Here is a 22,127-nt window from a genome sequence, read left to right on the forward strand (position 1 = left end):
GAATGATTTTTAAAAATGTGAATTATTTGATTAAAATGGGTCTATGGGAGATGGCCTTTCTGTAGTTCTGAACTTTCTGGATAATGGGTTTCCGGATCAGGGGTCCAATACCTGTAATAGTGTGCAATCTACAATAAAATAGATGACATGGAAAAACAACATTTTGTTTTAAATGTGGCAAACAATTGACAAACCTGCTTATCTAGATTAAAGGAAAAAGAAAGGTAAAGTCACTTGGGGGTGCCAAAATGTTAGGCACCCCCAAGTGACTTTAACCGCCTACCTTTTACCCCGGGCTGGTGCCACTGTCAGGAGAAAACAGCACCAGCCTGGGGTACTTGTCAGCACTTCCTCCTTCCGGCTTCGCTGCGCGCGCATGCGCAGTAGAGTGAAAAGCCAAACTTAAACATTTAAGTCGGCTTTTTCGCTCTACTGTGCATGCCCGGACACCGGCAGTTTAGGAAGCTGAAGGCGGAAGGAGGAAGTGCTGCGCTCCAGGTACCCCGGGCTGGTGCTATTTTCTCCGAACAGGGGCACCAGCCCGGGGTACAAGGTAAGCGGTTAAAGTCACTTGGGGGTGCCTAACATTTTGGCACCCCCAAGTGACTTTGCCTTTCCTTCTCCTTTAAGGTGATCCAAACAAATCTGCAAACTAACAGAAAATTTACAGCAACAAAGTATCAGGATATTTAGCTGGTAATATGCAGATTGCAGAACTGGAGAGACTGGTTCTGTAATATTATTTACTGGTTTCCAGACGTTTTCTTGTAGCTTAGATTAACCTGACATAAAGTGACAGGGATTCATATAAAATGAAGACATTTGGCATGTACAGCCCATTTGGTCTATTTACAGATAAGAGTGGAATATAAAACATGAGCAACTCCTGTAATCAGATTACGGTTAACAAATTCTAACATTAGGAGCAAGATTGGATATTCGCTCTGGAGCTTTGTTTTATCAGACAATCCCATCCAGTTGAGGAACAGGACCTTCATGGCCTTGGGAAAGAGAGCGGCTACGAGTTCCTGGGCAGGAGGTAGGTCGGAGATATGATCAATATGTTTCCTTTTGAACTCTTCCACTTGTCTGCTTATGCAGTCATTCTCGCGCTGGAATCTATTGCCAAGCCAGCTGCTAACCTCAAGGAGCAATCGGTTATCGTACACAGAGGGCGTTGCATTGGCCGAGCTGGATTCCACAAAGAAGAAACTTGCTGCATCTAAAAGCTGTACTATGCTTGATGCCATTTTATCAAAGTTTTGCAGCCCATGGATTACATGTTCTATGACATCCAGCAACATTAGAACTGAAGTCTTCATTTGATCATTTAGGCTAATAGATTCATTGGTAGAGATGTGCAATAATGTCTTTATCTTCTGAAAGACCAAACCACTGCCTGAGGCTTCCTCCCAGTGACTAGATCTTGAACCATAACAGTCACTCAAACAGTAATTGTGCTCAGTAATGTCTGGAATAAGATGAATACTGGGCACATTCCTACATGGGTCATATGAAGAATTAGGAGACTGGTTGAACAGGTGTCTCTCTTCCTCTGACTGGCATCGCAAAGTGGATTTTTCAGACAAATCTGGGTTTGAAAGACAATTCTCTAGGTTGTACTCCTTCTGTAGAGGACCATCATTGATTCGACTTTTCCAGAGAATCTACAAAAATGCAGTTTGGGGAAGAGTTTTAGTAAGAAATGATTTCCAGTTTGTAACTGTGGGCCTATAGGGTAAAACACAGTGTATTTGAAACAACCCTTATGTTTGTTTATATGTTCTGAGAGATATTTAAAACAATCCCCGCAATACTATTACCCTGTATTGGGCACAGTTAATCATTTGACCATCTTAAAATGAAAAATACACTAATTAGTTACTTAATAACAACAGTTGAAAAAAATGCCCCATCTGGCTGGAACAATTATTTTCCTAGTAACCCTGATAAACCCCACATTATAAACTATAATTAATTAATTATAAACATGATACCATTATGCCACTTAATGGAAAGTTATCCTTTAGCTGGGACAGTATAACTAGCAATATACATTGCAGAATGGAAAAGATATTTGTAAATATATAGAAACTGGCATTTTAAACGAAGCAGTACCTATTGTTATATATTAGACATTCCTAGTTTAAATTAACTCTGTTAATTAAGTATCTGACACTGCATATCACCTGTGTAAAATATACCCATATAATGTGTGCTTCATAATAAACTCTCTTCCATTCTTTTATTGCTTGTATTGCAAGAATATCATCTACTGTATATCAGTGTATAACAATAAGAAAAGTAGAAAATACCAAAAACCAAACTGACCTGTAAGTTTTCAATGACTGACAGTTGGTCCTCTCTGTCGTACAAGTCAAAAGCCACTCTAAATAATCCCTGAATGCTGTAGAACCACAAAGTGTTGATTCCACTGGGAAGTCGCAGCCTCTCAAACTTGAAGTCTGAAACAGCAACATTTAATAGTTTATTGTTGGGTAAGTTGTATGTACATGTCCTGTCAGAAAGCAAATGTGCTGCAAATGGCTACATAATGAAAGGCACAACCATAATGCTCCTACCCCACACACATTCCCATTTTTTTTTTGTGCTGGGGATACACACAGTACTATTTTCTAAATGGTGACAGTATTTCTTTATGGTTTAGCGAGAGAGTGATAAATTGCAGCACTGTATAATCACTGTATTCAAGTGTGATGTGTAACCAGATTCAACACTTTGCCTTTTCCGTATGACTTATTTTGTACAAACAGTGGTAGCAGTTTTTAAACCTTAAATACGTTCCTACCAGTGCTGAAGTTAAGTCTGGCTGCTAATCCTTTCTTAGAGAACTTTGCATGGAGTTTTGGGTGATTTTCTGTTCTAATGCCTGTTTGTGCAACAACATCTGCACCCAGAAATACAGGGATCATATTATCCTGAAAATAAAAATATGCATTAATGATATATAACACAAGTATACAGCACAGTGACTAGACATTATTTTTATTTCAAAAAAGCCTAAGCTTAATTTATCCTGCAAGGACCAGTAGGTCTATGAATTATAGAGCATATGCAATATCTATTATAAATGTTCTGCTCTGGATATGAGGTTAGATAGGGCAGGAAGTCCAGTCAGCTCCTAGTGGGCAGGACGTATGATATAGTAGGCCTTGCTAAACAGTCTACAATTTCCATTTCCTATGTAATTAAAATCAGCCAGCTCATTGGTCCATAACAGCCCCTTATTGCCATGATTTAATTCCTAAATATTTTGTGAAACCAAGGTAAATAGCTTGAACTATTTTAAACAGTGATTTATATAATGAACTAGTCGATACATTTAACGTGTGTGTATTTTTGTGCGTGCAAGCATATGCATGTGGAAATATGATCTGTTATGTTCAGATATATTTTATTATTTCTTTAGACTGAGAAATAATATTATTGGTTGCTGTGAAGTCTCTAGCATTTACCCTCACATTGGGGATCCCAGATCTAAGGCTTTGATTAATTTTATTCCATGGACTAATACTGTCTTAGTTTGTTGTCAATGCCACTCCAGTGATCCTGTACCATGAATGAAATGCTATCAGTTTGATAAAAACCTACTCTCCTTACATTATCTGCTTTTATGGGCTGGATAAGAAAATATCAATACAAGACATTAAAGGCCAAAAACAATGACATCTCTTCATGCTGTAGGCTAAAATGAAACCAATAATACACAAAAAAAGTAATCACCTTAAAAAGGCAGTTACAAAAACAAGTATTCCTCTAACCCAAGACTTAATGCAGATGAAACTATTCCATAAAACATACACACCATTTAAATAATTTGTCATTATTTATCCTGTATGTTTATTGCAAAACTTCAACAAAATGTTTAAAAAAAAAACCAAACATACACACCTCTGTTAGGTTTCCACTACGCAATTTAAAAGAACAGTCTGAGCATAAGAACAGATATCTGAATTTCCTTTTACCAATTTCCCATTCTTCTAGTTGCAAAGTCCTTGGATCTATGGACATTTTCTTCACAACCACGCTCAAAGGCTACAGTGAAAATACAAAGATTATAAATAAGCATGTTATACAGTAGCAATAAGAAAGCTGCATATTTACATCACTGTGTGTCTTTAATAAAGGTTTCTTGAAGCACAAGTATATTTTTTTCCAAAGTAGAATCACAAAGTTTCACTCAAAAGCCTTAGGGGCTGATTTACTAACCCACGAATCCGACCCGAATTGGAAAAGTTCCGACTTGAAAACGAACATTTTGCGACTTTTTCGTATGTTTTGCGATTTTTTCGGATTCTGTACGAATTTTTCGTTACCAATACGATTTTTGCGTAAAAACGCGAGTTTTTCGTATCCATTACGAAAGTTGCGTAAAAAGTTGCGCATTTTGCGTAGCGTTAAAACTTACGCGAAAAATGCGCAACTTTTCGCGTAAGTTTTAACGCTACGCAAAATGCGCAACTTTTTACGCAACTTTCGTAATGGATAGGAAAACTCGCGTTTTTACGCAAAAATCGTATTGGATCCGAAAAATTCGTAAAGAATCCGAAAAAATCGCAAAGTACCGATCATTACGAAAAAAACGCAATCGGACTCCATTCGACCCGTTCGTGGGTAAGTAAATCAGCCCCTTAGTGTTATTACCCAGACTGAGAAAATACACGACTTTATTTAGGACTATGCTCTCGTAATGTAAATGTTGTCAGGGAAATAGGATAAATAAGTGTAAAATAACTGTCAACCAATTATTAGCACTATAAGTTGGAAATTAAACAAACTAGTTATTTTTCTTACAGGTCTCAGATTAGAAACACCAGAAAAGGAAAGGATTTCTATGCATTGAACTATAGGATTCTGTATAACTGTAATGGTATACCTTCTATATATGGGCTTATATAGCTTCTATAGATCATTATGTAGCAGTTGTGAGTACAGACAAAGACAACAAATTATTTGCACTCACCCCGATCAATATATTCAAAACATTAAGAATTGTTTGCCCATATATTGTAATATATACAATTTGGCTGCAAAGTCACCCCTGGTCTGGCCACTTCTACACTCACTTAAACCATTCATTAAGAACTCTGCTATTTCCTTAGGTATTCTTATAGGGACTACGTGACCTGCAAACGTGTTTCCATGGTTACAATTTCCAAATTACGACCATTTATATTGGACACCACATTTCACTAGGGCTATATGGCCCTTAGGCTTACGTTGATACAAACATGGGTCAAATGTCATTTATTACTTTCTACACACGCATAGAATAAGAGTCTCATAAAATATGGTTAATGAAAAATATTGTATTTGTGTAATATAGATAGAATCTTTACATAGTAATACAATATTGTTGTTAATGGTGTTACTGGTCCTTTAAAGGGGAACTAAGAAACACTTTAACATTATGATGGTTTTATTAGGTCTTTAAAAGGAATGTCCACCCCATTCTGGGAAGGGTCTTTTGCTTAATAAAAGAAAATATAATCCAATAAACATTGATTAAACATGCAATGGTTTTAAAGTTACTTGTAAATGTGCTATTAAAAGCAGTAACCATCAGGCTCCGACTCCTGAAACAATCATATAAATCATCAGATCTGTAGGATTGTTGTCAGACTTAGCAATAAACAAACGTTACTCTCCCCTGCAATTACATTTACAAACAACTCTAAAACTGAATATCGCTAATATGTGTATACACACTATGAATTGTCGAAGCCGTAACCCAAATACGTGCCTGACTTCCGCAGAGAATTACTACAGAACGACGTCATCACGCATGTACGGCACACGTGCTGGCTGCCGCCGGCCATTTTAATCCTGGGCAGATTTCCATTGCTTGAATGAAATAAGTGGGCAGAGCCCTCTTTTACTGTATATGAATACGGATACATTCAGCCTAACACATTTCCCACCCCATGACCAGTCACATGACTTCGTCTGTCAGAAATTCGAAGATGGCTACGCATCTGTCTTGCGGTCGGGTGAATCTGAACATTCTGAGGGAGGCGATGCGTATGGAGCTGCGGGAGTTCTTGGATAAATGTGCAGGGAGTAAGGTAAACTGGGGCAGCTGTCCAACCTGCGCTTATTCCGCTGATCCTGCACTTTAAAGGGAAGCTATACCTCCCTATTCGAACTCTCAATTGGGCTACAGTGTCTGAACTTCCAAAAATAAATGTCAATTCTATGTGTAAATCAGGTATATATATTTGCTTTTAGAAGTTCAGATAGTGTATAAGGACCTATTATGTAATCTTAACTGAGCTCCCAAAGTTATAGCAAAGCCTTTGAAAGACTGCAGCTTTTCTAAGGGGGGGGGGGGGTTGTTTATACAGAGCTCGTTATCAAATTGCCCTGGAAAAAATGAAAGGTATGTCAACAATAAATAAAACAAATTTCCAGTGAGTGCTTTATAAATGTATTCTGTTGTATAGATATCTATATCTGGCAGGCAGAACAGCTGTTGGGGATATATTATGTTGCTTTTATTGTTGCACAATTTTGTTTTTTCATTAAATACATGAGAGTGAATCATGAGTGCACTCACTGATTTTAAGGCAGACTAGTACATTTCAGTAGAGGCATAACTGTATCTATTTACTACTGGATACATGTTGGTGTGTATCAGACCCAGTTTTGCTTGATGACAAGTGAATATTTAATAGATACCATTCAGTTGAATAGTAGAATTTTTACATGTATGTTGTCTTTTTGCAGGCAATTGTTTGGGATGAGTATCTAACAGGACCCTTTGGGTTAATCGCTCAGTATTCCTTGCTGAAGGTAACCTTTTTTTGTCAGTGTCATTCATTTGTACTAAATTGTATTAGGATTGCAAAGAATTTATAGTTGGAACAGCTTTATGCTTTCCTCTCTATAGCTTATTATTGCTCTGTAAATATTCATCTCTATTTGCTGATTCCTTTTGGTCTAGCCAGGACTGCAGTAATGGCCCACACAGCAGCCACACTTCTGTATCTTTTTATTGTATTGGAATATCATATAGGATTAGATTAACTGAAATGCTTCGGAAGGATGTAAGGAAGATTTTGAAACAGAAACATGTATCAAAGGAAAGGCAAACCCTACAATAGGAACTCTAAGAGCTGCATTATATAGTGAATAAACTACCTACTGTTTTAAAATATAGGAATATTATAAGTAACCGAGAAGTTCCATGATCAAATATTTGACCATATATTTATACAGGTCATGGAACTCTTTGGTGACTTCTAATCCTCATATTTTACAACAGGGGGTACATTGTTATTATAATATACAAGTTACATCACTTAGCACTGATTATAACTGATGACATTACTAAGCACTGTTTATGAGTATATCATTTACAGCATATTTATGGCTGTAGGTCTGTGCTACCTTGTACTAATAATGCCCACGTTTTGAGAATTAATACATTTTATATTTTTTTTTCCCCCCAGGAGCATGAAGTTGAAAAAATGTTTACTTTAAAGTCCGGTCCACTTCCTTCGTCTGATGTTAAAAACATTATCTTTTTTGTCAGACCCAGACTTGAACTAATGGATATAATTGCTGATAACATACAGAGGTGTTTAGCAATTTTTACTTATTAAAATATGTTGCATGTGTTTTTTGTTTTGCATTTTTCTTACTGGAAAATAATGGTATGTAAAATAATAATGCCTAATGGTAGTTAATATTGACTCAGTTTTCCTGTTTAGTGCTAGCATTGGTTTGTTATACTTCAGCTTTTCCAGAAGAGAAACTGATAAACACTGTTTAAGGTGCCCATATATTGAAATCCAGTTGGGCCTTTCGTTACAAAACCAACCAAATATTGATCATGAAGGGTTGAAAATTGGCATCATCTGCCCAAGTGTGTTTGGAAATATGGTGATTTGGCAGAGCTTTTCATATTTGGTGACTTTGCAAATTAACTACAGGTATAGGATCTTTTACCGGGAGCCCATTATCCAGAAAGCTAAGAATTACTAAAAGGCTATTTCCTATAGAGTCCATTTTAAAGGACATGTAAACCCTCACAAAAAATTTAAATAAGTGAACAACCTCTTAAAACTCTTTAAATACCTTCCATTCCTGTTGTTCAAAGGTTAATCAGTTAGGATTCCTTCTCCTCCTGTAACCCACTCGCTCCCCTCCCTTAGGAACTGACTTTGGCTCTTGACTTACTGAGCATGTTCACTTTTTCTCAACTCAGCCCTTCAGTCTAACAGCCAATGAAGAGATGGCACAGCTGGTTTCCATATAAACTCTGCTCTAGCTGTGCACTCTGCTAGAGAAACATGTTTCTTCTCCTGAGCTTAGTTTATCTGTTACAGGGCACAATCCAACCAGGACTTTTTTATTAAAGTAAGTTCTGCCTGTGTAAGCCTGCATCTTTCATTGCATGAACTTTACAGCACATATATGCTGTTTGCATATGTAAATGTCGCTGAAGATATGAGAGGGAAAATGGCTGGCAAGTAAAAGCTGCAATTTGTTCTAGGCAAATATGATGGTGCTGGGGAACGGAGGGGATATATGCAAATGCTGTTATTTGGGTGGGGGAGATGTGCCCAACTTATATACATGGTAGGAAAATGTAGGGTTTACATGTCCTTTAAGCAACTTATTAGTATCTTTTGAACGGATCCCTAAGCTGCATGAATCCACATTAATATTCTGGATAAAAGGTCCCAATCCTGTATTGTTACCATTGTTACCGCACTGTCTTGAATGTGCAGGATCATACAGAGATATTTTAGCAAAATATAATGGAATATATTGGAATTAAAAAATGTGTACGTATACTTGGGCATGTTGTGTGATTTTAATATATATATATATATATATATATATATATATATATATATATATATATCTTTTTATTTTCTATCTTCCCTTTCTACAGAGAGGAAAGAGGGCGCTTCCCACAAAGAGATTTCTATATTTTGTTTGTACCTCGTCGCAGCATTTTGTGTGAGCAGCGGCTAAAGGACCTTGGGGTTTTGGGGTCATTTATGCACCGAGATGAATACCGCCTCAACCTAATACCATTTGATGGGGACCTGCTATCCATGGAATCAGAAAATGCTTTCAAGGTAATATAAGTAGTGAGAAATAACTCGCAAACTAATACTGTATACTTGTAGTATCCTGCAAAACTGCCAGCACAATGTAGAAGTAGCTTTCTGAAACCTCTGGGAGTTTATTTTTGTTTTAATTAGATTTTTTAAGAATGCATTTAGTATACTTTTAACTTCCATTAAAAAAAAACTGGAATATCAAGTTCATCCCCTCGTGTATCAATACTTGTGGATGCAGATTTACTAAATCTCTAAAAATTCTCAATTTATTAATTTTAAAATTCGAATAAACTCGTTTCCGCAAATGTCTGGTATTTACAAAAAAAAAAAAAAATTGCAGAAAAGTTGTGAAAATTCAGCATTTTTCAACTTGTCACATGCAAACTGCGACTTTTAAAAATTGTCACACAAAAAAACAAATCAAAAATCTGAAACTTCTAAAGTTTCGAAGCAACAGAAGGATCCTCCATTGGCCATTGACTTCTACATTTAGTTGGTGAAGTGACGCATAGTAAATATCACAAAAGACAAGTCACAACTTTTTTTTCTATGAGATTTTTAGAGCTAAGAATCCAAATAGTAAATGGCACCCATAGGGGCTGATTTACTAATCCACGAATCCGAATCCCGAATGGGAAAAAATCAGATTGGAAACGAACATTTTGCGACTTTTTCGTATTTTTTGCGATTTTTTTTTAGTCGCCGTCACGACCTTTTCGTAAATTGTCACGAATTGTCGCAACTTTTTTGTAGCCATTACGACTTGCTCGTATATTGTCGCGACTTTTTCGTATTGAGCGCTCGTAAACGGCGGGCAAACCTTTCAGACTTTGCATGATTTTGGAAGCCTCCCATAGGACTCAATGGCACTCTGCAGCTCCAACCTGGCCCAAGGAAAGTCTCCCATAGGACCCAATGGCACTCTGCAGCTCCAACCTGGCCCAAGGAAAGTCTCCCATAGGGCTCAATGGCACTCTGCAGCTCCAACCCGGCCCAAGGAAAGTCTCCCATAGGGCTCAATGGCACTCTGCAGCTCCAACCTGGCCCAAGGAAAGTCTCCCATAGGGCTCAATGGCACTCTGCAGCTCCAACCCGGCCCAAGGAAAGTCTCCCATAGGGCTCAATGGCACTCTGCAGCTCCAACCCGGCCCAAGGGAAGTCACGATACTGAAGCTTGAATGAATCCGAAACTTTCGTACTCGGCGTGACGGCTACGAAAAAGTCGCGACAATTTACGAGCAAGTCGTAATGGCTACGAAAAAGTCACGACAATTTATGAAAAAATCGCAAAATACCAATCATTACGAAAAAAACGAATTCGGACGCTTTTCGGACGTTCGTGGATTAGTAAATGTGCCCCATAGTGTAACATCAAGATGTATTTCGTTTGTTTTGTTTTCTTGAATTTCTTGAGGGGGTGCAAATTTACAGTGAGAGTGAGTTAGGGGGCGTGTACATTGCAGATGTTCTTAGTACATTGTCAGCTGTAGAGGAACATGGCCACTAAGAGAAGGATTTTATGTAAGGTACAATCCATTGTGAATAATCCCTCTCATCCGCTATATAGTGTTTTCGCTGAGCAGAAGAGTAGTTTTAGCCAGAGATTGATTACTTTTAGGTGCTCTACAGAGCGACATAGGAGATCTTTTCTCCCTACGGCTATAAAAATGTATAACTCCTCTCTCTCTGTATTTCATACACATATATAATACCCATAAGTGGTTGTCTGTAGGTTGGTATTTATTGTTTTATGAAGGTTTTATGCATTTATTATCTGTGTAATATGTTTTAGGAAGGGTTTTTCTTATTTATTTATTTTCTTTTAGATAATTGGGAGCACCTGTAACCGAGCATAAACAATTTCCCTTTGGGATTAATAAAGTCTTTTGAATCTTGAATCTTGAATAAGCTCTTTGTGGAACGTATATTTTGCATACCAATTCTGTTATATACCTTTCGGGAAACCGAATTAGCTGGTGATCTTTGAAAGGCATTTTCTGTGATGTACATACGCCACAGTCTGTCCTGATGTAGTAGCTTCCCTCTATCGAACAATGCATAATCCATCACAATATAATTTTCACACATATTTGATGTCTTCATTCCACCAGGAATGCTACTTGGAAAATGATCAGACAAGCCTTTACCAGGCTGCTAAAGGGCTAACCACTTTGCAGTCTTTATACGGAACAATTCCTCAGATTTGTGGAAAAGGAGAGTGCGCCAGGGTAAGATTCAACCAATTATCTTTGCTGTATGCATGAAAAACTGGTACACCACCTAAGTGATACTGACACTAAAAATTATGCTTTGTTAATATCTACATATAGGTCATGTTGATCATTTTTCACTGATTTTTTTTTTTGATTTTTTTTTTGCAGTTGTCTTATAAAGACTTTAAGAAATTAATTACAATAATATGTTTTTTTTAGGGCTTTCCCTATTTTTTGGTGCAAAATCCTGCTCCATCAGCCCATATGATATCCACAGCTACACATGCTACATTCACAGGCCCCCATATGATGTAATTTTGGGCTTGTGAACCAAAGTGTTTGATTAAATAGAAATTGGACAATGTGTGGCTGGCTCTATATAGATTTTGTGCCCTGGAAAATCACATCTAAAAATGTGTAATGCTTAAGTGAAAAGAAAAGCGAGAGCAGCGAGTGGTCAAGAATTTTGAAAGATAAAATACAATAAATATGATAAAAATGAACAGAAAAACCTAAGGTCTACGGCACACGTAGCATTTTAACTGATGGTGTCCACACAGGGGAAACAGTTGTCAAGATACCTTGCCTGCTTGCAGCTGCCTCCAGTTTATTAGAAAACTGTCAGACAGTGTCACATGTGACTGTCTTTCTGCATTTCTGAGTAGTCCCTGCCTCATGGTACCGGAATCTGCCCTACACATGTTTCTAGGTAATGGCTGCAGACCAGCAAATGTGTTTTGATCGTGGTTCTTCCTCTGAAGATGGGGTTGGCAGGAATAATATAGTAATAATTCTATTCACACTTTACTGATATACAAAGAGCCAATTAAAAGGAATAAAAATAGTTACAGTAATATTCTGTCCTTGCAGCATGTGGCCAACATGATGATCAGGATGAAAAGGGAGCTAGGTGGAAGTCAGAACCAGATAACCCCTGTGTTTGACACTCTTCTATTGCTGGATCGGAATGTGGACCTGCTGACACCTCTGGCCACGCAGCTGACTTATGAAGGGCTCATCGATGAAGTCTATGGAATTCAGAATAGTATGTTACCCACTTACGTTATGTTTGCTTTGTTTGCAGTGATGAAAATATTTACATCACAATATAATAAGGCAAGCCCCTTCCAGGCAGGATTTAAGCCAATGCGCCTATGTCCGCTGTTGTAATTCGATTGTTTGGCCCTAGGGCCAAACTATCAAATTAACCCAATATTGCCCACCTTTAGGTGGGCATATCAGGAGAAGATCCACTCATTTGGCGACTTTGCCAAACAAGCAAATCTTCCTGTGTTTGGTCACCTTAGAAGGAGAACGACAGGACAGATAAACCTTACACTGTAACTGTATAATTTCATCCTAAAAAATGTACATTCTATATAGACAGGCGAGGAAGGGTATATAATAGTTATTAAAAGAAAAGGCAAAGATATATCAACGATAGAATTATCCACTGCAAAAAAAGCCTGTATCTAATGTCTAATATCTACACTTTTTGCAACACTGAATTGTCAGTTTTAAAGTTTTTTTTATTTCATTTTAGAAACCTTCTAATACAAGTGGGTTTGATGGCATAGACATTAGAACTCTTGCTACTTTATTAAAATGTGTTTAATTTGCTAAATTCTGATTGTCTCTAACAGGTCACGTGAAGTTACCTCCAGAAAAGTTTGCCCCTAAAAAGCAGGGAGAAGGCGGAAAGGATCTTCCAACTGAGCCAAAGAAACTGCTGTTAAACTCTGCAGAAGAGCTGTACGCAGAGATCCGAGATAAAAACTTCAATGCTGTGGGCTCAGTGCTGAGCAAGAAGGCAAAAATTATATCTGCTGCATTTGAGGTGAGAGCAGAGCAGAGATATGTCCGTTTAATATAATGTTCAGTATTGCCTTTCTTCACATGTAGTTTTGCCAATAAATGTTTATATTCCAGCTGTATTAAAAATTAGCTGTTTTTCAAAGGGTGTAAATTCTTTTTTTGTCAGCTCATAAGGCAATCTGCAGATAGTCCCAGGGCTGGCAGCCAAGTGATTAATTATCTACATTTATAAAGAAGGTTCACCTCTCATTACTGGACAATGTATCTTGCTGGAAAATAGCACTGTCAAAACTGGCACTAGTTACCCTCTGTAGTTACCTATAGAAGGTTTTATCCCCATAAATGTCCAATAGCTTCCCTGTATCAACTGCTGAACAAAAGATTAGTTTTGTGTCTGATCTGATAAAACAACACCATGATTTTGTGTAGCAGTTAAAAAAATAAAAATTCAAGTGTCTGTTATAATGGTGACAAAACAGAATAACATAAAAAAATAAAAGATACAAGTATCAATAACAACACCACCTCTTGTGTCTGATACAAACCTGTCAAATACTGCTGAGAGAAACAATAAAATTATGTAGTTAAGTGTTTTTTTCCTAAAATTTGAGGGAATGGATTGCCAACTGGCAACTTCTAACCCCCACATGAATCAAAAAAGCTTAGGGGGAGAGTTGGGTTTCTCACAGACTTTACATTTCTAAGAAACAAGTGTGCCTTAACCCTTAAGAGGAACCCTTGCTTCTGTTACCTTAACATTTTCACTTTTTATAAATTAAACTACAATCTACAGAAATACTTGTAAATCTATCAGTACCACCACACACATTATGCTTTAAGTTGTCTTTAAGATGTGAGGAATATTAACTGCAGGGATTATTCTTCTGATGGCACACAGCAGAAGAATATTTATAATTAGCTCTCTTTTGTTAACCAGAAGCGGAAATTAAAGTTTTGTTGTTATTTAAGATTGTGGATGTCTTTAACTAAAACATGTATCCTGCATTATGTTTAGGAAAAGTAAACTGCTTGGCTCACTCAGTGTAACATTTGACTTCCTCTAGGAACCTGCATTCATTTAACACAAATTTGTGTATAATGCATTCTGCTTGTTGCCAACATGCCTGAAGCAACAGCACTTGCAATTAAAGTTGAATTTAATTTACTTTTTCTATGTAACCTGAGCGCCATTTGCTGCACTTTATCAGTGGCTTATTAAATGACAAGCCAAGACTAAATATTATGCATTAACAAGGGGCTTAGTGGCAGTAGGTGGTAATGAGATCGGAATGGCCCTGCTGACATCAGGGAGTTAAGCACATAAAGTCATTATCACTGTCATGCTTGGACTTGCCCATTCTTCTCAAAGAAGATCTAAAACCACTTTACATGGTTGTATTTATGCCGTTTTATTGATTTATTTCTTAGTTTAGGCAGTGCGTATGGGGGTTTTCCTTTAAATTTTATTTAACCTTTTCATTGCCAAAAATGTTATAGACAGATCATCTTATACTCTTAAAGATAGTGAAAACTAAAAGTTTTCTTATGCACACAACTAGAAGTTCAACTTTAAAATACATAATAAGGTTTTTATATGATTGCCAAGTTTAACACCACAGTGACTGCCTATTCTGGGGCTTCTGTATAACTGCTATTTTGGGTGGTGATCTAGCGATAGGCAGACATGAACGACTGTCTTGGCTGATAAGTCTTTAGTGTTTTATACTGCACAGTGTGCAAATGGTGGCATATATGGCATTGTACCTGTGGTTAAATGGCATTTGGATGTCTGGACTAGTTAGTAGCATTAGAGGCAACGTTTACCCTAAAATAGATTTCGGTGTTCAGCCGAATCCCAAAATAGTGGTTTTGGTGCATCCCTAGTGCATCACCAGTGATGTTGCCCATAGCAACCAATCAGCAATTAGATTTGAAGGGTTAGAAGTTCGAAAACAAATACAAAGATCTGATTGGTTGCTATGTGCTCTAATAGGTAGGTTCACGGGTCTGATAAGCCAGGTTGTGGCCTCAATGGCAGACTGTAAAATGAACAGTCATTCTCCCTTAAACGATTAATGATTTTATTTATAAACATCCAGCCTTATAATTAATTCACTTTTCAGTTGCTAGGGTCACTGGGCCTATAATATTCTAGGTTAGAAGATCTTTTCACAGGGTACTTTAGAGGTGATGTAGTAACATAGGTAATGCTTGCTTTCGGACATTTATCTGGAGCAGTTTTACTGGTCTAATGCAGATAGAATAAATAAATATTTTATTGGTTGTTTTTGTTTTCTCCATACAAAGGGAAGGCACAATGCGAAAACAGTGGGAGAGATCAAGCAGTTTGTTTCACAGTTACCCCACATGCAAGCCGAGAAAGCCTCTTTAGCCAACCACACATCTATTGCTGAACTCATTAAAGAAATAACAAGTAAGTTTTACATTTTAGATGACGTGAGATGTACCCTATTGTAGCTCTGTTACCTCTGCTTTCCATGCCTGTAGTAGCCTTTACGGGTGCAGCCATCAACCAACCCTGAGCCAGGTGAGTGGGTGCAGAGATAGCTTTATATTATCAGGCATCTGCAGTTCCGGTTGTGGAATTCTCTAGAAGGTACTTTACAGAGTAGCTGTATGGAAATTGTACATTTAAACATCTCTGCCAATGTAAGCCTTCTGTAACTGTAAGGTTGGTACAGATGAGGAGGGGAGTAGTCTAAAGACCAATTAGGGTGCAATTTAGGGTGAGTGCTTGTTTACTGTCTTCAGTTGGTTGATGTAGTCCTTAACCCAATGGCTGGTATCCCTGACGTTATGTGGAACAGCTCGAAATTGCCCACCTCAAGGTGGGCATCTCGGGCAGTAATAATTTAATGTACTACCACCTTTAGAACAGAGACTTTATTTGGTATTCTTACTTAAGCACTGTCTTACTTGAAATAATGGCACTGGTCTGTTCAGTAAATATTTACTCTTTATACCTTTGGCGCCCACAAATCTTTGACTTGAGTTAAACATAACATAATACACTTCTTCCACAAAGTAGCCAGAATGCACTTTTTAGGGTACCCATGTAAGTGATATTTTCAGTGTTTATTTTCATTATTTCGTCTGCAGCACCATAATGATTAGAACTATCTGATGTGACAGTCACTTATTCATTCTTGATCTTGTTGTACATTTCTGTTTTAGCTTCAGAAGCTTTCTTTGATAATCTAACAGTGGAACAAGAATTTATGTCTGGGTTTGACACTGATAAGGTTTGTTCATTTATGTTCTTTCTTCTAACATGCCATCTGTGTCATTTTAATGATTTTTATCTAGCCTGGCAACATTCACTCTATGCTGTCCCCTTAGAGAATGCCTTCAGTATATATGACAGCGTTTGATGTACAGTTAAAACCTATTTTTCTTTCATTACATAAAATACTTGGCATAAACCACATTAGATTAAAGGTGAAGCTCACATTTAGTGAACATCTGATGCAGTAGCTATTCCAAAAATAAGTAGTTTTGCCAATTTTGATTATCTGTACTAGGAAGGTGAACAAGTTTGTTGGACAGAATATTCAGTTGTACATTTTTGCCTTGAGAAGATTTAGCAGTAGATCGTGTTCACAATGTTTATCTGAACAATTGGTCAGTGACGTTAATGCATAATAATTATTACACATACATATCGTAATACCCCAAAGCCCAGAAATACCTAAAACACTTCGTGTTACTTGCCCTTAGACTAACTGTTGGAGCTTGGCCAGGCAACTGACTTCCTAGGTTTTTTATTTGTTTTAAAAGGAAGGGTGATCACACCAGGTTTTTCAATTTGCCTATATATTGCCTGATTAAGATTTTGTACTAAGAAGTCGCATCAAAATGTGCCTGTACTTTAGATTAGAAGCCAATAAGTGTAAAAGCTTTGGAATGTATTTTGTCACTAGGTAAATCCTTATATCGAGGATTGTATAGCTAAGAAAGATCCTATCATAAAGATTCTGCGCTTGGTCTGCCTTCAGTCTGTGTGCAACACTGGGCTAAAGCAAAAGGTTCTGGACTATTATAAGAGGGAGATTCTGCAGGTAAGTGATTATGTTTAACCACACTGAAGTCCTTATGTAGTTTGTATAACTAAATTGGTATCCAGTGCCATTCTAAATTTGTATTAACAAGCCCCAGATTGTGAGCTTGCATTTAAGCCATGCACAGCTGATATCTGCCTACTAACCCGAGACTTTCCATTGTTTGGCGCATATCAGCTGCGTGTGTCTGCACTGTGTGGATTCAGTGCTTCTGGGTGCAGGCACAACGAGAAGATTTTTCAAGTGTCCGGGCTGACAATCCACCTCAAGGGACCTTACCCTAAAGCTGTGTTACACAGTTTCATATGTGTGTAACATACATTTGTTTTTGTCCTGCAGACATATGGGTATGAGCACATATTAACTCTGCACAATCTGGAGAAGGCAGGATTATTAAAACTTCAGGCCAGCAGTAGAAACAGTTACCCAACTATCAGGAAGACCCTTCGCCTTTGGATGGATGATGTAAATGAACAGGTAAATTGATCACTAACACAAGCACTGCTGCTTAACAGTTCTTAGTCTTAGGGTGATGGCACACTGAACATTTTGTCCTTCATCTTTTGTTTTCTCCTTGTTTCCTTCCCATTGGCTAATATGCAAATCGCCGGTGGTGAAACAGTCACACTTTTTCATAACAATCACACTTTTTCTCTTTTCAGAATCCCAATGACATATCCTATGTATATAGTGGTTATGCTCCCCTGAGTGTGCGTTTGGCACAGATTCTGGTACGGCCTGGGTGGAGAAGCATTGAAGAAGTACTCAAAATCCTCCCCGGGCCTCAGTTTGAAGAACGTCAATCCCTACCTCCCGGCTTGCTGAAAAAAAGTAATTGATTGCTTAATCTAAAGACATGTAGCTTTGCTGATAGTTGTCTGCACATCATATTTTACCTGTTATTGTCTGTTGAAAAAAATACACTTGTTGCAGCATTATGACATTATGGTGCAGTATTATGACTTTCCAGTTAGCACAACTCAATTTATTTTATGAACAAAGTCAAATTTTGCTAATGGTTATAAAAATCTCATGTGAATTCATGTAACACATAACTGCAAAAGTGGGCTGTAAAACTAACCCCAAACATAGCTTAATTGAAACTCCTAAATAGAAGGGGATGCTGAAAGTTGTTAGAGGTGCAATACAAGGAGGCCCCGCCAGACCCTGTGCCACACATATCCCTGTTTTCTTTACACAGACGCCAGTGACAGACCATGTATTATCTAGGCCTTAGAATAAATGACTCTATATAAAGAATACAGGTCTGTGGTGTCTTCTATTTAAAGCAGAATACATAGTTAATGTTTCAGTACCTGGCTTAGTGGTTAGCTATGCGGCCTTGCCATACTGGGTTTTTGTATTGAGTTCCAGCCTGGGCACTATCTGGTATTCTGCTTGGAAGTTTGTTGTTCTGTAATTTTTCATTTGTGTATAGAATTTCATGTACATTAGAATACACACTGACAAAACAAAGTTTTAGCATGCAGCATGATATATGCATACACTATATGGATCCAACTGAAACCATCACACACACGCAGACATGTTTACTAGTGCTTCATATAAAATATTGTGCAAAAGTACTTTGTGCACTAATTAACTTCTACCTTTAATTTCACAGGGCAGCAGGGAGAGAACAAGGTGATTCTGGTCTTCTTCCTGGGAGGGGTGACATTTGCAGAGATTGCAGCATTGCGCTTCCTGTCTCAGATGGAGGATGGAGGAACAGAATATATCATTGCTACTACTAAACTCATTAGCGGCACTACATGGATTAAATCCCTGATGGAGAAGCTTGAGCCTCCCCCATTTTAAAGGCACAGCTCATACTAGGAAATGAATCCCTGTTACCTGTGGCTGCTGAAGGGGAGATATCCCTATTTATTATGATTTTTTTGGCAAACTGCTAGTCCACAATAACGAAGCGAAACTTTCAGTACAAGACACCCGGTACAGTTTGGTAATACTGTATGAGTGTATGGACAGCAAGGCCTACATTGCTACCAACATCAGTGGCTAATATATATTGTATGTATAAAACATACAGATACTGTTCAGACCTGCTTTCTTGGAAGAGAGAAAATGGAAGAGACTGAGAGTGATTGTAGTTTAAATGTTATATTGAAACAAATGGCTCAGATGTCCTGGGTTCTCAAGACTGTAAATCATGATTGTTTTATATAGTAACTATTAGAGAGGGATATATACATACCAGCCCAAGGACCAGTAACACCAAAAGAGTTAGGGTCCCATATAGTCCTTAGTATTGGCACCAGGCTAAAGTTTTTTCTTTTGGAGGAGCCAGGGTGTGCTGGTGAGTTTTTCTTTATCTTAAATATTTGCCACATTATATGTGTGTATGTACATATCTGTCCCATTTTGTTTTGCCAAAAAAATGTGCGAAATGGCAAAGATTTGCAAAATGCATTGAACTCAGTGGGCTTTTCTGCAGAAATTTTTTCCATGCCACTCAACTTTTTTTTTTTTTTTTTTTGCAGCCATTGGCGTCTATGGGCTTTTTTTCATGGCAAAACTTGGAAAAATATTTTCCTCATCACTAGTACATAATTTGCCCAGAAATGCCTTTTCTGTACAGTGTTGTTCATTCTCTAGATTTATAGCAAGGTAATAATGTCATAGTAAAAAACACAAACGCTTCTTCTTAGGAAAAGACCTGACTGTATTAGTCCTGTTGATGGGATTCACCTTATATATTATAAACTGTTTCTGCTTGCAGAATTCAGAGCCAGGAACAGAGTGGAGAGCCTTACTGTAAAGCCTGCATCATGTTATTTGCTTCAGAAACTACGGAATATTCTGACTAATACTAAATGATATATAATGTATATAAATCAGTTTCTTTGCTCAGTAACCTCTTGGGGACACATTAAGTAAAATGCTTAACATTTCTCATTTTTTTATTTTTAAAAATTTGAATAAACTCATATCCCCGAATGTCTGATATTTACTTAAAAGTCTGAACTGAAAAAGTATGTGTGGGAAAAGTCACGGAAAACTTGTGAAAGCCCGAAATGTCACACCAAAACGTCTACTTTTTGAAATTGTTGCACAAAAAACAGCATCAAAAATCTGAAACCTCTAAAGTTTCGAAGCAGAGGAAGTATCCTCCAGGGAAGGGACAAATGCCATTGACATGTACATGATATTGTCGGATTCAGATTTTTAGTTTTGACACATAGTAAATCTCAAAAAATTCTAGACTTTTTTTGTGCAACTTTTAGCACAAAAAAATCTGAATCAGGAAAAAAAAATTGTTTATAAATGGCCTCTTGGTGCATTACTGGAATGGCTACAGGGTCGGACTGGGGGGTGCAGGGCCCACCGGGGCTCCCGCCCCAGGGGGCCCTGCAGGTGCCCCAGCCGCGTCCCCTAACCCCCTCCCCCCGCAGGGCCCCCGCCAGACGTCCTCCCCGAGCGCGTATAAATTGAACGAGTCAGGGGTCGGGATTTTTCCCGGTGTCCCGGCGGCCCAGTCCGACCCTGAATGGCTAACCCTTCCTTCTGTCTGTTGTACCATTTGCCAATGACTCAGCTGTACAATGACAATCCATACTATTGTTTATATGATGAAGGATATTAAAGGAAAACATTAAAATGCTCATTTAATAGTATCTCTAACGATTTTTAGCGGGGTTCTATTGAGTTATATACTGTTTGTTCAACATGGTCCATTTCCCAAGTGCAGCTTCCCAAGCAGTAACGTGCTCTGCGCACAGCTGCCCTATGTGCCTCTCTCTGACAACTTCACCTTTGGAACTGTATTTGCCATCACATATTCCCAGAGCCATTCTTTCTGCCTGCGCTTTTAGCTGTAAGAAAAATTCCATATGTCTCCTCTGTTACGACTGATTACCCACACTATTATCTGTCCCCAGCTTCTCAGGCATCCCTGTAACACTTTCAGGCTTTGTTACCCCAAAAAATATCTATACTGTGCTTGACTGGGAGATGACAGGAAGGCTGAGGAAAGATGGTGACTGTCTGTCTTGTAGCAAGCCACACAGTGCGGAAGGAGAGCAGCACAGATATAAGGCAAATAAATCCAAACTACCTCAGTCCGGGGTGGAAGAAGGGGGTCTGCTTCAGGACCATTTATAAAAAAAAACAAAAAACCAAGACACTCAACATTCAGAATGATCTATGTGCCAAAATATCTTAATATGAACATTTATATATCTAGTTGATGCAAAGCCATGATACTGGGCAAATGCTGACCTGCCTGGTGCTGTGATGAACCAGATTCCTTGAAAATATAATTGAATAATAATTCAATGATTACCAAACTAGTCCAGTTGCTTTAAATTTATTTATACTAGATATACCATGACCTGGATGAATGAAAATCTTCATAGACATAATTGTGGTAATTTACACTATTAACAGCTTTTGTGTGTTGCAGACATGTTTTCTAGCCTTGCAATTAAACACTGCATGATAATTACTAGCTAGCACTTTATGATTTCTGGAAGAAGCCAAGGGAGTTAATAGAATAATCATAATGTTTAACCCTTTCACTGTGTTTCCTACTTAGGGGCTGCTATTTGTATTGAATATGATCATCTAGAAGCTATGCTTCTGGCACTCTGTCTATTTTGTCATTTTTTCAAGCAATCTTAAGTCTGTATTTCCAAAAGTGGTTTTATAACTTCAGCAATAAAGCATTTGGACATAAACTGGGCATCTTCATTGTTTGGGAGCCCCTCTGTGTTGCGGGGCCAGCAGAACTGCACTGTGCATCCAGATAGAACAGCATCAGGACTGTTCAGAATTGGGAGCTGCTGTGCCTATTGATACAGGGGAACCTTGGAGGTACCGTCACCTCCTGACCAGAAGATAGCTCCAGGCTTCCCTGAGCGTGCTGAGTTAATAGCCACAGCATATTTGTACCTAAAGATTCG

At 38.0% G+C, this 22,127-nt stretch overlaps 2 protein-coding genes across 4 annotated transcripts; one reads left to right on the forward strand and one right to left on the reverse strand.

Annotated features, from left to right (window-relative positions):
- Positions 1 to 714: 714 nt before the first annotated feature.
- LOC101733994 lies at positions 715 to 5,842 on the reverse strand. Of its 2 annotated transcripts, none has more exons than XM_031892602.1 (5): positions 5,765 to 5,842; positions 3,913 to 4,056; positions 2,810 to 2,939; positions 2,332 to 2,465; positions 715 to 1,667 (listed from the first exon to the last, which is right to left on the reverse strand). In XM_031892602.1, exons 2-5 carry the CDS (start codon positions 4,030 to 4,032, stop codon positions 846 to 848), a joined length of 1,206 nt encoding a protein of 401 aa, XP_031748462.1. In that variant the 5' UTR covers positions 4,033 to 4,056; positions 5,765 to 5,842; the 3' UTR covers positions 715 to 845. The 2 variants fall into 2 exon arrangements, with proteins under 2 accessions (XP_031748462.1, XP_017945977.1); XM_018090488.2 differs by having other exon boundaries at positions 5,731 to 5,833.
- Positions 5,843 to 5,867: 25 nt separating this feature from the next.
- On the forward strand, positions 5,868 to 20,163 carry vps33a (VPS33A, CORVET/HOPS core subunit). Of its 2 annotated transcripts, XM_012963077.3 has the most exons (13): positions 5,868 to 6,086; positions 6,748 to 6,813; positions 7,473 to 7,600; positions 8,924 to 9,113; positions 11,210 to 11,326; positions 12,182 to 12,356; positions 12,955 to 13,148; positions 15,434 to 15,560; positions 16,322 to 16,389; positions 17,068 to 17,205; positions 17,545 to 17,682; positions 17,868 to 18,036; positions 18,830 to 20,163. In XM_012963077.3, exons 1-13 carry the CDS (start codon positions 5,946 to 5,948, stop codon positions 19,021 to 19,023), a joined length of 1,845 nt encoding a protein of 614 aa, XP_012818531.1. In that variant the 5' UTR covers positions 5,868 to 5,945; the 3' UTR covers positions 19,024 to 20,163. The 2 variants fall into 2 exon arrangements, with proteins under 2 accessions (XP_012818531.1, NP_001016935.1); NM_001016935.2 differs by lacking the exons at positions 15,434 to 15,560; positions 16,322 to 16,389; positions 17,068 to 17,205; ... (1 more) ...; positions 17,868 to 18,036; positions 18,830 to 20,163 and having other exon boundaries at positions 5,982 to 6,086; positions 12,955 to 13,264.
- Positions 20,164 to 22,127: the final 1,964 nt, after the last annotated feature.

The sequence above is a fragment of the Xenopus tropicalis genome, chromosome 1, assembly GCF_000004195.4.
Source record: "Xenopus tropicalis strain Nigerian chromosome 1, UCB_Xtro_10.0, whole genome shotgun sequence".
In the NCBI taxonomy this organism is placed as follows: domain Eukaryota; kingdom Metazoa; phylum Chordata; class Amphibia; order Anura; family Pipidae; genus Xenopus; species Xenopus tropicalis.

What these genes read in the sequence shown, in the direction of transcription:
- vps33a (XM_012963077.3), top strand. Translation starts at nt 5,946, where the DNA reads ATGACCAGTCACATGACTTCGTCTGTCAGAAATTCGAAGATGGCTACG. An exon ending in ATTGCTGATAACATACAGAG is followed by an intron (nt 7,601 to 8,923) that starts GTGTTTAGCAAT and finishes CCCTTTCTACAG; the next exon opens with AGAGGAAAGAGGGCGCTTCC. An exon ending in TCCCGGCTTGCTGAAAAAAA is followed by an intron (nt 18,037 to 18,829) that starts GTAATTGATTGC and finishes TTAATTTCACAG; the next exon opens with GGCAGCAGGGAGAGAACAAG.
- LOC101733994 (XM_031892602.1), bottom strand. Translation starts at nt 4,032, where the DNA reads ATGTCCATAGATCCAAGGACTTTGCAACTAGAAGAATGGGAAATTGGT. An exon ending in CAGACTTAACTTCAGCACTG is followed by an intron (nt 2,466 to 2,809) that starts GTAGGAACGTAT and finishes TTGCTGTTTCAG; the next exon opens with ACTTCAAGTTTGAGAGGCTG. An exon ending in CAGTCATTGAAAACTTACAG is followed by an intron (nt 1,668 to 2,331) that starts GTCAGTTTGGTT and finishes GCATTTTTGTAG; the next exon opens with ATTCTCTGGAAAAGTCGAAT.